This window comes from Homarus americanus, unplaced genomic scaffold, assembly GCF_018991925.1.
Source record: "Homarus americanus isolate GMGI-L3 unplaced genomic scaffold, GMGI_Hamer_2.0 scaffold31037, whole genome shotgun sequence".
Lineage (NCBI taxonomy): Eukaryota > Metazoa > Arthropoda > Malacostraca > Decapoda > Nephropidae > Homarus > Homarus americanus.
Window position 1 is genome coordinate 13,588,076 of NW_024722227.1, and position 15,042 is coordinate 13,603,117.

General features: G+C 41.7%; 1 protein-coding gene across 1 annotated transcript in view; it reads right to left on the reverse strand.

The window, feature by feature from the left end:
* Nucleotides 1–2,569: 2,569 nt before the first annotated feature.
* Nucleotides 2,570–15,042, reverse strand: part of LOC121862392 — a 30,963-nt gene continuing 18,490 nt past the window's right edge. Inside the window, exons 2-3 of the mRNA XM_042360658.1 lie at nt 4,946–5,182; nt 2,570–4,161 (exon numbers count right to left, since the gene is read on the reverse strand). Of these exons, the coding sequence (XP_042216592.1) occupies nt 3,776–4,161; nt 4,946–5,182 (623 nt within the window). The 3' untranslated portion in view covers nt 2,570–3,775. The remainder of the gene's footprint in view (nt 4,162–4,945; nt 5,183–15,042) is intronic.

The window sequence follows — 15,042 nt, forward strand, 5'->3', positions numbered from 1 at the left end:
TGCCTGATCCTCTGTCAGGTGATCGTGAACCACACTAAAGTACACCCAGCAGGAATTGGAGATATACAGCTCATCGAAGAAAAAATATTTGAATTAAAAAGTATAACCGTTTTCACTATTCAATTCTTGGAAACGACCATTACATATATATATATATATATATATATATATATATATATATATTTAGCCCAATAGCACGCAGACTTCTACATACAATCAACACCTCAACCCAACAGGATTCGAACCCACGGCCCACTTGCCCATGAATGTGACCGGGGAACGATAACCGCTGGACCACCAGGATACTAAAAGCAGTCCTAGACTTTGTTATATTTCACACAAAGCCTGTTCAACGAGCTTATGGCGCCGTGAACCTCTAATGGGGACTACCCGTATCACTTAAGTCGTCAGAGTAACGTTTTACCAAATCCGGCTTCGAAACACGAGGATCCATATATATTTCATTAGCCCAATAGCACGCTGACTTATACATACAACCAACACCTCAACCCGCCAGGATATATATATATATATTATATATATATATATATATATATATATATATATATATATATATATATATATATATATATATATATATATATATTGTTGATAAGCTACATGTATATGTACTGTGTGTAGAAAGTCCGTCCATTTGTTGAAATAAGTCCAAATTATGATAAGCAAGATCTAGGTCAGCGTTGTTCCCTTTCCCTCCTTTCCACCCTTCTCTTCCCTTCCATCCTCACCACTCCATTCCCTCCGTTTTTTCTGCATTCTTTCTGTTTGTGATAATATCAGACAAGAGGGGCCCCTTCCCCCGCTGTGACTGAAGTTCCCAAGCAGAATCAAGAGACCATCCTCCCACCACACACCCCCAAGCTGTAGTGTGAGATGACAACATAAATAGTGGATACAACATTGATGTGGACAGTTCTGGAGAATTAGAGTTACGTTAATACATTCCTCTCTGAGTTTTATTATATTTTTTCTGTTTCTTCATCTTCAGTAGAGGAACAGTATTTCTTTGTAGGTAACAAGTAATGGCAACGTAACTATTTAAATCATTGGGCGTTCAAAGTATTTAAAAGCTAAGCCTAATGGCATTTTATAATCATTGTTTTTCTGGAATATTTTTTGGACTTTTTTGTATATGGACTATGTTACTTTGTTTTTAAACCTTACCTGTTCCATTGTTTGGTTATATTTGGGTTTTGGCCGAAATCTGTTTGTTTTCTCATAAACCTTTTATACACAACTGATAGAAGACTAATTGGTCGATAGATTCTAAAATTTTGTTTCCTTTTATCTTCAACATTTGCTGCTTATTGATTGTCTCTAACCTTACTAATTTCATCTATCCACTTGATAGACTATTTTTTTTCCTTCGTGGTCTTTTCCTATCTCTTAGGATCTAACCGAGGATATCCGTCCAATGTTGGTTTTTCCCTCTTACTGTGTGTCCGGCCCACTACCATGTCAGTTCCATTATCTTACATTGACGTCTTGTGTACTGGACTGAAATCACACCCATTCATTTATTGTCTTGTCTTTGTCCAGAATATATCTTTCTGAGCTTCTTTACGTCGTTTGGAGCGTCTGTACTGTATCATGTCTGTGTATTTTCTCTCTGCCTTACAAGAATAATACTATCAAGTCCACTGTGTTTCTTGTCAGTTGGTCCAAGAAATTGTTGAACGAAACATTACAAGTAACCCAAACTATTAAAACGTAACTTTAATTAGATAAGAAAAATGTTACTATGTAGCCTACTGTTAAGCTGTAAAAAATTATGATAAGTACAGTATACTGTAATATCAATAACGGTACGCTCTCAGTTTGAAGTCATAAATCACGAACATCGTAAAAACCTGCACGATATTTTATATTTTGTTTCGGTGTACAGGTATTAGTGTACAGTTAAATGTTTATCCATACGCCCCATGTCTCACAGATCGGAACTTGAACCTTTATGCTTGCTTCAGTTTATTATACTGATGATTAAATTGGACCACAAATGTCCATGATATGTCTTCTAGTTGATTTAATTTTACTCCTTAATGTATACGTAGTAAAATATTAAAATACACGATGTGGGTTATTTAATACATCTGCCGGTTCTGATGTTGAATGAAGGTGCATGTACTGTACTGTATAAAGTCCATTTGTTGTCTTAAGGATCTATTGTCTACGTCATACCTGCAACTTCTCGTCTCTTAAGTACTGTACTTTGGTGAAATGTGAAGCAAGCTTAATCACAACTTTCTGGTGATATAAAATGATTCTTTACACTCCAAGTTAACACTAACAAACATAATACTGTATAAGTACTGTACATGATATATGAAGTAGTTCTCGTAAACATTACAGTGTCATAAATTTTGTCAAACTACCAGTCTTGGCTTCAGTTCAGTCATACAGCACATAATTTCTTTACAACCAACATGCCATCAATTGGAAGATTGGTGTGTAAACAAACTTCATTTACTGTCAGGAAGTCTTGTCATGCAGGTCTATCTGGCTGTTAATGGTCTAAAATGACGTCAGAAAGGACAGAAGAAAAAGAAAGTCTTTATCACACAATTTTATTAAAGTATGTAATAGCAGATACAATAATTTAGTGTAATTTATTATGGCCAAAGCTTAAAAGGTGCTTAACAGATGTACCATGTACTGTACATAAAGAGAAATTATAAATTAATTAATCCATCTATGCTAAACTACCCATTATATACTAATTATTTTGATGAGCAAATATAAAAAAAATTGTAGAATTTAATATTCTAAGTTACAATTTAGAGTAAACCAATTTAGAAAAAAATAAAACATGCACCAAGTATTCAAAGATGCTACAAATGTGGAATCTATCTACTGCGAACAACTGTACATGTTCTGCAAAGCTAAGATGATGTGCACAATAAAATTCAGATCCTTCCAGTAATAATGAGACTTGAGGTACAGTGTGTCAGTGACTGTAACAAATCATATTATCTAATTTGATTCTGCACATCTAATGTATATGACTCACATGCTTCTATAGCTTATATAAAAAAACACCCATGACTTAAGGACCTAATAGAATTATAATTTAAGTAGATGCATCTATTTAATTATTGTAATACAGTATAGTTTCACTCCACAGACTTACTCAATCAAATTTATATAAGTCAGATTAAATAAAGTAAACCTACTGTATATCAAGGCTAAAATACATTTTGGCTACAGTAGTAAATGATGGTTGAAATCTGTGAGAGCTGGAAACTAATGCTAAGGATATAATGATCAAAATATACAGAAGCGGTATTATTTGTATCGTAGTCAGAAAGACATGTACTGTACGTTAATGTATTCTTATTAACTAAAATACAGAATAGCTGAAGCACATGATAACAGTGCATGGCTTTGAGGGCGATGGTGACTAATTACAACAAATGCACTAATGAAGGACAGGTTGAGGAAGACAGGAAGAGCACTTGTTTATAGACAACTACATCCTAAAATTCCATGCTCTATTAGCAAACAAACTTGGTTTAAGTTTGATTAATATACTGTAGGTTTGAAGTCATTCATTGTTATTGTTATTATTTCAAGGAAAAGTCATTTTGGAAAAAAGAAAGTTTAAAACGAAGAACATTTACCAGAATGGTGTGAAGGAGAAATGATTGTTTTGAGGGGCAGTGAAGGACAAGTCATGTGAAGTCAGGTCATAAGGAGGTATTAGACTGGCTGTGGACGCTAGTGTAATCAAACGTCATCCAAGGAAAGGAAACGAGGTTCAAACGTCACTTCTTACCTGACCGTGTCTACTGGGAAATATAATGACGTCGGAGGAGGCTGGCGGAGGCGGTGCCGGGGCTCTGACAAACTCACGGAACGCTGATGGTGGTGGTGCTGGGGGACTAGGAATGACTGGGACAGCTGGAGGTCCAACTACTCCAGGGGGTGGTGGTGCCGGGGCTCTGATAACTGGGTCAAAGTTGGGGATGTCCAAAGGAGGTCCTGTAGGTCCGTTGAGCTCCTTATTAAAGGAGTTTTCCCTGATGAAGGCTTTAGTGATCTTCTGCTTGGAATCAAAGAGGGTGCCCTTCAGGATGTAGATATGGGTACCATCTTTATAGCTGCTCTCGCTCTCTGCAGGAACATCGTTCACAAACAACTGACCTGTAGAGACACGTAAACTTCCCTTATTCCACATATCTTAATACTTTATATGCTCAGGTTGCCGTCTACTGATATATTCAGGTCAGTTGTGGCAAAGAAATTTGATATATTATTTGTTGTTTGTAGGCGAACCTAAACTTTGAAAAACAATACAGTCGTTCGCATATACAAGAACTCTTCATCGTGAGGAGGAATGTTCTCAAAGGACGTCGGGAGGCGGGAGGGGAGGGGGGTGGTCAAGCGTGCAATGTGTGATACAGTGATGGCTACACGTCAGCCTGAAGGTGTGATATAGAGTGTCGCCCTCCCAAGGTGTAGTTAAATATGAATTATGAAAGTATTACAGTACTTGTTTCTGCCCTCGTAAACATAATAACTAAGATATTATTTACTTGGGTTATCTTAAAGTCTTTAAGTTCTTGGCAGTTTGAGTTTATCTTTATATTTATATAATTAACCTTCTGGTGAAGGGTAGTGGAGGATGTGCGGATCTTGAACGGCGTTAACAACACAGACAACACTACTTTATCTTCCGTGACTTGGGGCTGTAATGGCGGGGCTCAAGGTTATTATAAAAATACATGGCGCTACCTTTCCTTAATACACCAACACAACTAAGTATCAACCCGTGAAAATATGACATTTACTTATTTTTTATAAGACTTCGTTCAACCAAATTTGGGAATATCATTGTTTTTACTTAATGAATCTCACGTCCAGCAGTTTTATCATCCCTTACAGTGGGATTTCAGTGATTTACATACATACATACATATAGACTTACCCTGATCATCTTTAGTGAAGGTCACATCCTTGCCGGAGAAGGTGAGGAGCTTGACACCGCTCTTCTCATTCAGGCGAGGATCTGTGAACTCAAGAACCTCTTGCACAAGATGGTTTAACAAGAACTCCCGGCGGAGGGCAGCAAGGGCGGGGGTACTGCCGTAGAGGGGGTTAGCGGCGTCCTGGTGTATAAGGGAATGCAGAACTATTGACTCTGGAGCCAGAATCGTCTTGGCCTCTGTAGGGAGATACACATCAAGGTTAGGAGTCTTAAGTAAGATATATACACAGTACTACATTACTCATGGTAAGAAGCTGTGTAGTGTAATTACACAGTGAGATGCTAAAAAAACTAAATGGAATATTTAAGAGGTACTTAAGAAGATGAGATTCAGGTGTAGAGTGATTTAATCAGTAATGGAGAGGATACGATTGCTTCATAAGACAGAATTCGCGATATGCAGGCGATATTTAGTAAGATTGAGATGGAAATTTATTGAATGTGACCGGGATATAGTGGCCAAATGCGCGATCAGAAAGCAGAATGGAATGTTTTGACTGTGATTAAACTAACCAGAGGCATGATGAGAATATAGGTTGGGGTACTACTAAGATGCAGTGATTAATGGATCCTCTGTGACGAAGGTGTTCACAGGACAGGGGTGAAGACTAGAAGAATAATGTCTTAACACACTGTACAATTTGGTTACTTAAAAAGAAACTTATATACCACTCAAGGATAACTACTACTACTTCTCCTTCTTCTGCTGCTGTTTCTATGAATCTATTTTATTATTATTATTATTATTATTATTATTATTATTATTATTATTATTATTATTATTATTATTATTATTATTATTGTTATTATTATTATTATTATTATTATTATTATTATTAATGTTGTTGTTGTTGCTGCTGCAGACAGAAGCACAACTCTAACAGTAGGACGATAAAAGAATAAAACATAAGAAGAAAGATCACACACACACACACACACACACACACACACACACACACACACACACACACACACACACACACACACAAAACACTGATAAGGAATAAACACATCCTCAAGACATTATAGCCAAGATGATAAAAACTTCTCATTTAAATCAGACAAAAAAATAAATACCAAATGTTCATTGACAAAAAAAGAACAACAGGAAAACACTACCGATAAACTCATTCAAATTTACAAATGAAATCACAATCTGTCGACCAGTTTGTTAGTTATCCAGTCATTGAACCACTATGTCGATCGGCCAGACACTTTGTCAGTCAGTCAGCTAAATTAGTTAGCAACACAGTAAAAAAAATCAGTTTTACGCCAATTTACCAAGACGTCAGTCACTTAAACATGGCAACAGCATACGGCAATGAATGCACCAGTTAGCAAAGCAGGTAGTCACTCACTCAGTAAACATGCTCGTTAATCAGTGACTTAGTCTGACAGTTGGTATAACAGTCAATAGAATATATAGATAGATATTTCAACTCATTATTTCACTACTGTGAAAGTCTGTCTGTCAACTAAGAGACAGTTAATTGGATACTCAATACAACAGTTGTCAACCCATCAGCAGGCTTGAGTCATCCAGCCAGCTAGTGAATCCTCCAGAAAGTAATCCTCTTCGTCACCGAGTCAGTTAGTCGGCTAGTCAGGCTCTAGGTCAACCAGTCAATCAGCTTTACAGCCAGCCAAATGATTGCTGCAATAAGGAGTTACAGTTAGTCACTGAACCCAACAGTCAAGTGTTTAGGGGAGGAGGCGAACCACCCTCATCCCGGTACCCGGTGGCACATACTGTACATATATCCCCTGGTACCCTCATCCCAGTACCCAATGGGGCAGATAACACCCCGGGACCCACATCCCGGTACACTGAGGCCAAGACCCTCCACGCCACCGCCACCCACCACCACGTAATAACAGGTTGGCAGGTGGGAGGATAACTTATGTTTCTGGGAAGGCGATGAATGGCAGGAGGTCCCCGCGAAGGACACTCCGAGGATACCTCTCTCACTCTTAATTTTCCACTTCACTAATATTCTGAAATAGACGACAGTATTGTTTCTACCATGTGCCACATCAAAAACTCAACATTGGAGTCACTAGGTCAAGATAGTTTAGGTTGAAACAAAATTAACTTTAGTGTGAAGTTTCTGTAATGTAGACTTAAGATGACATACCTCTTCTTTCTCCCAACTATTTCATAGTGCAAAGTGAATATTACTACAGCCAGACGTGTTAAATTCGTGATGAAAAGAACGTGGATACCCAAGTACCGTGTAAGTCAACATGCTGACGACTATTAATATATAACCTATTTCTTGAGTAGAGCAATGGGTTGGTAAGGATGAGTCTGTAAATTTGTTTGACATGCATTAACGGGGGCGGGGCGGAGGGAACGCTGTAAATGGAACTGTTCAAGGTTAAGCAACATACTCGTACATGTTAACTGAAGCACAGTGTATGCACGTAGAAATCCTCAATTAATATTATTTTTAACTCCATGTTTATATTTATCCTGCCTCGGGTTAAAGGGAGACAAAAGGCAACACACCCTACCTATATACTTTTTATCTCCACACACACACACACACACACACACACACACACACACACACACACACACACACACACACACACACACACACACACACTAGAGCCATAGACACCCTTTTTCCATAAACAGACATCCTCCCTCCCACACACAGACATCCTCCCTCCCACACACAGAAAACACCCTCCCTCCCACACACAGAAACCCTACCTCCCACACTGACACCCTCCCAAACACAGACACCCTCTTCCCACACACAGACACCCCTCCCACACACAAACACCCTCCCCACACACAGACACCCTCCCCCACACACACAGACACCCTCCCTCCCACACACAGACAACCTCCCTCCCACACACAGACACCCTCCCTCCCACACACAGACACCCTCCCTCCCCACACACAGACATCCTCCTCCCACACACACACACCCTCCCTCCCACACAGACATCCTCCCTCCCACACACAGACACCCTCCCTCCCACACAGAGACACCCTCTTCCCACACAAGACACCCTCCCCCCACACACACAGACACCCTCCCTCCCACACACAGACATCCTCCCTCCCCACACACAGACACCCTCCCTCCCCACACAGACATCCTCCCTCCCACACACAGACACCCTCCCTCCCACACAGAGACACCCTCTTCCCACACAAAGACACCCTCCCCACACACAGACAACCTCCCTCCCACACACAGACAACCTCCCTCCACACACACCCTCCCTCCCACACACAGACACCCTCCCTCCCACACACAGACATCCTCCCTCCCACACACAGACAACCTCCCTCCCACACACAGACACCCTCTTCCCACACAAAGACACCCTCCCTCCCACACACAGACACCCTCCCTCCCACACACAGACACCCTCCCAACCACAGACAGACACCCTCCAGCCACACACAGACACCCTCCCAACCACACACAGACACCCTCCAGCCACACACAGACACCCTCCCTCCCACACACAGACATCCTCCTCCCACACACAGACAACCTCCCTCCCACACACAGACACCCTCTTCCCACACAAAGACACCCTCCCTCCCACACACAGACACCCTCCTCCCACACACAGACACCCTCCCAACCACAGACAGACACCCTCCAGCCACACACAGACACCTCCCAACCACACACAGACACCCTCCAGCCACACACAGACACCCTCCCAACCACAGACAGACACCTCCAGCCACACACAGACACCCTCCCAACCACAGACACCCTCTTCCCACACAAAGACACCCTCCCCACACACAGACACCCTCTTCCCACACAAAGACACCCTCCCCCACACACAGACACCTCCCACACACAGACATCCTCCCTCCCACACACAGACACCCTCTTCCCACACAAAGACACCCTCCCTCACACACAGACACCCTCCCTCCCACACAGACACCCTCCAGCCACACACAGACACCCTCTTCCCACACACACACACCCTCTTCCCACACAAGACACCATCCCCCACACACAGACACCCTCCCACACACAGACACCCTCCCTCCCAACCACAGACACCCTCTTCCCACACACAGACACCCTCCAGCCACACACACAGACACCCTCCCAACCACAGACACCCTCTTCCCACACAAGACACCCTCCCCCACACACAGCCACCCTCCCACACACAGACACCCTCCCTCCCACACACACAGACACCCTCCAGCCACACACAGACACCCTCCCCACACAGACACCCTCCCAACCACAGACACCCTCTTCCCACACAAAGACACCCTCCCCCACACACAGACACCCTCCCACACACAGACACCCTCTTCACACACACAGACGCCCTCCCTCCCACACATAGACACCCTCCCAACACAGACACCCTCTTCCCACACACAGACACCCTCCCTCCCACACACAGACACCCTCCTCCCAAACACAGGCACCCTCCCCACACACAGACACCCTCCCACACACAGACACCCTCCCTCCCACACATAGACACCCTTCCAAACATAGACACCCTCTTCCCACACACAGACACCCCTACCTCCCACACACAGACACCCTCCTCCCACACACACAGACACCCTCCCCACACAGACACCCTCCCTCCCACACACAGACACCCTCCCTCCCATAGACACCCTCTTCCCACACACACAGACCCTCCCTCCCACACACAGACATCCTCCCTTCCACACACAGACACCCTACCTCCCACACACAGACACCCCCCACACACAGACACCCTCCCACACACAGACACCCTCCCTCCCACATATAGACACCCTCCCAAACATAGACACCCTCTTCCCACACACACAGACACACACACAGACACCCCTCCCTCCCACACACAGACACCCTTCCCCACACACACTCTCCCTCCCACACAGACACCCTACTCCCACACAGACACCTCCCTCCCACACACAGATACCCTGCCTCCCACACACAGACACCCTCCCTCCCACACACAGACACCCTCCCCACATACAGATACCCTCCCCCCACACAGACACCCTCCCCACACACTGAGACACCCTCCCTCCCACCACACACAGAGACACCCTCCCACACACAGACACCCTCCCCCACACACAGACACCCTGCCCCACACACACAGACACCCTCCCTCCCACACAGAGACACCCTCCCACACACAGACACCCTTCCCCACACACTGAGACCCTCCCCCACACACAGACACCCTTCCCCACACACACAGGTGGTGCAGTTCAACACTTGCAGGTCATAAATACATAATGAGGTAAGAGTGGGCGGCTGTGGGTGAGCCTCCTGGTACTTCCTCCTCCTCTTCTCCTCCTGTCCTGATATATTATGAACGGATTTGCATAAGATATTCACTTCCTACGCATTCGTGTGTGTGTGTGTGTGTGTGTGTGTGAATTCATAAGCATTTTTATATTGACCTTTTGTGGCAACATAAACGCCAGTTAAAACAAGTGGTACTGTACATTAAACTAGAAAATGTTAATTAAATACTGATAGCGAAGACCTGTTACCAACACCTATGGTCTTTGGGTCGAAACAAGTTACAAGTTATTTAAGTAGTTTTTGTTGGGGGGGTGGCCAGCAATAAGTACCCATAACAAAAGATAACGCTTACTCCACATACCTGATACCTGTAACAAATGTCTAGACGGAGTTACTGTTTACCATGACAGGATAACGGAGATTCCATGGGGACCTTTACTTAGAGTTTCTGGCCTGACCGCAACTTACCTTTCCTGTAACCAAATCCTTCAAGGAATTCCAGAAGAGACAGATATGTGGTGATCTTTGCTTAAGGCGGATTGTTATACTTCAGTGGGCTCAAAGGTTCTTAATACCGGGGGTAACAGCATTAAGGAAGGTGTGTATGTAACGCACTTCGAGTTTATTGAGACCAACAAAGTCTCTAGATTACAATCCACGTATTTTTTCCAGTTTCCTCAGTGTTGTAAACCGGAGAGGAAATACCTCTCTCTACTGCTGAGGAAATGGAGGAAGCCCTTGACATTATCTTTATTAGTTATAATATCCTTGTTTGTAACTATTGTTTCCATAAAAACTACAAATAACAAAATTAACAGTGAGTGATAAGTGAATATATATATATATATATATATATATATATATATATATATATATATATATATATATATATATATATATATATATATATATATATATATATATATATATATATATATATATATATATATAAAGAGTCAAAGGAAACTATCATTATTTAGTTTCATGAATGATCTTTGTTTTGTTGGTGATAGGAGTCTCCTGAATATGTACGCCCAGCGGTGTTGTGTCTGACATGGTTGTAAATACTCAGCGTTCCCCCTCGTGAGTCAACACATACTCCTCAGCATATGAGCGAGAAACAAGTCGACACTCTGGTTACGCAACACAACAAGAAAAAAATCTCCAACACAAGCACAAGTTAGAACTGGGAGTTCAGGTTAAAAGGATAAAACGAGGAAGAAGAAGAACGTAAAATACACGGGACAAGAAAGACATAAATTCCATAAAGGGTACTAATTGTGTGCTGGGGGAGGGGGTAGGTCTTTGTTCGCCAGCTGGGGGGAGGAGGGGCAGGGACGGGTTAGTCAGGTACCAGGGGTAGAGTGACAAGGCCGCGGGCACAGGTGTGGGGGAGGGAGGGAAGGAGGAGGAGGAGGAGGAGGTCGTGATTTCTTCAGGAGCCCTTCCTGCTTTTAACAATTCTCTATTATAATCACTGTATTTCTTACTTTCCTTTCCTGTGATTTTTAGTGTATTCTCCTGGGCAATGTTTCTCTTATTTCCATTGGTTCATCTAAAGAGCTCACATGTATTAGTTCACCTTCACTTCACCTGTCATATCTATCACTCACTAATTTGTTTTTTCCTGCCTCACTAATAATTCTCTAACATTTTTCATTCTCTTTTTTTTCCTTTCGTCTCCATCTGTCAACATTTAGGTCTTATGAAGGCGATATTTATCTGTTACTCACCCGTGAAGACTCTTGGGTAAAAATATTCTTTGGGAATTATTTTTGGACTGAATTTTCCGAGCACTTCTTCATTTGTCTTATTTTTTATTATTTATATCTTACTTTTTTTTAAGAGATTCGTTTCATATATATATATACACGGGCCAACATCCATAAGTGATCACTATACAAATTTTAATAACCTAACATGAAGTAGTGTTATAGGTGTTGGTGTCCCTACATGGATGATGATAGAAACACTGCTTTATTGTGAAGGTTACTGCAGTTTTGATGTTTACAAAAGAGTGTTTCAATGGTTTGTGTTATAAGAAGAATGATGACCCAAGATACAGGCGATGATATATTAACGAACGTTAACAACGATAATAATTCTGACAATAAAGTTTGTAAAGGTTCGGAATCTTATAATAACTTGTTTTATAACAATATATAATGTTCTTAGTACTATGATTATGTTATTAACACTGAAAAACAAAAACAAAAATATTTATGATGATTCAATGTTACTAGTATCGTTTTTTTCATATAGACTCACGTAATCCAGAAGTATGTAAATGAGTAAAAAAACTACGTGTTGGTGATATTCTCCCTCTGTGCCCAGGACTTTTCAGTGGCAGCAGCGATATATTGTCAAGTGTTAAAGGTCGTGGACGGAGAAATGCTCCCTCCCTCCCGTCTTTCCTCGACTCCCTACCTTCCTCCCCACCTCTCACCTCATCTCCTTCACCCAGTCCCGGTCTTCGGCCTTACCCCGTTCCCCACCATCATCCACTCCTCTCTCTCCCGCTTGTCTCAGGAGGCCAACCATTAACCCCAACGCATCCCTTCTACCACAGTAACCAAATTCCCCTTTTCTCTAGTCTGCCTTCTTTCTCTCCTCCCTCCTATCCTTCGCAGTATCCCCACCTTTTGCCTATCCTACTGTCCTGACCGTCATCTCCCCCCTCTTATTTTCCCTTCCCTCTTCTTTCCTTACCATATGTTTTACCCATCCCACTTACCTTCTCCATCCATTACTTTTTGTCGTCTGTTCTTATTCCCACCTATTCTCTACCTTCATCACGAATAATACTTTTATAATTATGAAGTGAACACAGGTATATAATTTTCCACTCATCGGCTATTAGTTTAAAGTGAATATCTACAGTGTAGCTGAAAGTGTCTATTCAGTGTGTTGAGATTTTCATCCCATGAAAATTTAATTCATTTTTAGAACAAAAGAAACGATGCTATTTTTTTCCCATTAGAAGCATAATACAGTCGCAGCCGATATTTCATTTATAAAAAAATAAGAGGTTATTGAAGTAATTTGAAGTAATGGAAGTAATTTTCATTGGGTGGATGAGTAGAAACTCTTGGGCGCCTTCTACAGCGCCCAGGAGTGAAGACTACTGCGTCATGCACTGTTGCCGCCGGGCTAACACAAGGGCAACCCAAGTTTTGTGAGGGTGCGGGGGGGGGTGTTCATCTTTGACTCCCCGTTAGAGAACTATGGAAATAAAAAAAACAATCACAGACAGTACCTTATCGCTTCGCTTGCAATCTATTCACACGGGGGCTTTAATTGCACAAAATATCGGTGTTAAGAAATATACCTATTATGATTGACCAAGTGAGGATTTAATTTGTGTAAATCTCTATTTTTTATCGTTTTCTTCTTAAGGTTTGCAAACATTCGACATGGGCGTGAAACAATAACGCAAAACCACTGAGATTTTTTATCACAGTAAATTTAACAGAATTGAGACAATAAACATAAAGGAGTGACAAGTGACCAGGCTGAACGGTTCCTGTTAATTTCAGCCAATCAACCAAATCTTAGAGCTGGATGGAGCTATTGTAAAATGTATCGGCATTAAAGATTGCCAGCAGCAGAGGACGAAGGGGAAAAAATAAACCGGCTCAGACGTAAACTCCAACATAAATTAATTATAAAAAAAAAACTCGGGGAAGTATCCAACTGACTTCACCTGAGCCCCACAAAGAAGTGATGTCTTACCAATATAGAAACAAGAGTAACCAAGTACTGTTTATAGCTGCGTTAGTAGTTAATGACTCTGCTTGGGACATGGTTGTGGTGGCAAGTCTGTGGGTGTGAACTAGCCGGGGTTACTGGAGAATGTTCACTCTGACACTCAGGATATGTACAGTATACTTAGAACTGACATCACAACTATATTGCATAATTTTACTTTCAGTGAGTCAGTTAGTCAGGAAAAGAGTTCACATGGCTACTGTGACATCAAGTAAACACAGCTTTACAGTAACACTACCAATCAAAGTTAAGACAAATCACGGGAGCTTTTATGAGGAAATAACTTGTGTGGGCGATATTTCACATCTCCAGATAAAGGTTTAGTTTCAGTTCATCGAAATATTTTGAAAAAAAAAAACAGAATGATGCAACCCTTGAGGACCATACACCTGTGTTGTCTTGGCCAATATTTACGATTTTAAGACTTTTCCCCACCACAAACTTTGTTTCAAGGAGAGACTTGGATGAATGAAGGTGAAGCGTGTTATTTCGGTGTAATACTGTCGTTTTCTGGAGTAACACATTGCCACTTTCTAGTAGCATAACCACTTTATAATGCTTCAACAGTAAAGTAACACGTCACAAGTGTAACATTATCACTGGAGTGACGTGACCTTTTGGCTAACTCTGCCACTGAAATATTAATACCATTTGATAACATTACCACGGGAATAAAGTTACCGGCCACCACTCGAGTAACATTACCATAGGAGTAACATGAGAAGAGGAGTAACGTTACCAGTTTAGTAACATGACTAGAGGAGTAATATGACAAGGGTTTAATATTACCATTGGGGTAACATTACCACTAGATTAACATCACCATTGGAGAAACTCATTAACGCCACATTTAAAGGACAGCTCCAGAGGAAGAATAATTAACTATGTGACACAAGTCTTGAGTCTGATATTAATGATAAGTCTCGCTAAAATAATCATGAAACTCACCATTATTTTATTTAAAATTTGATGTGAGAAATGTCATTAAGTGTTCAG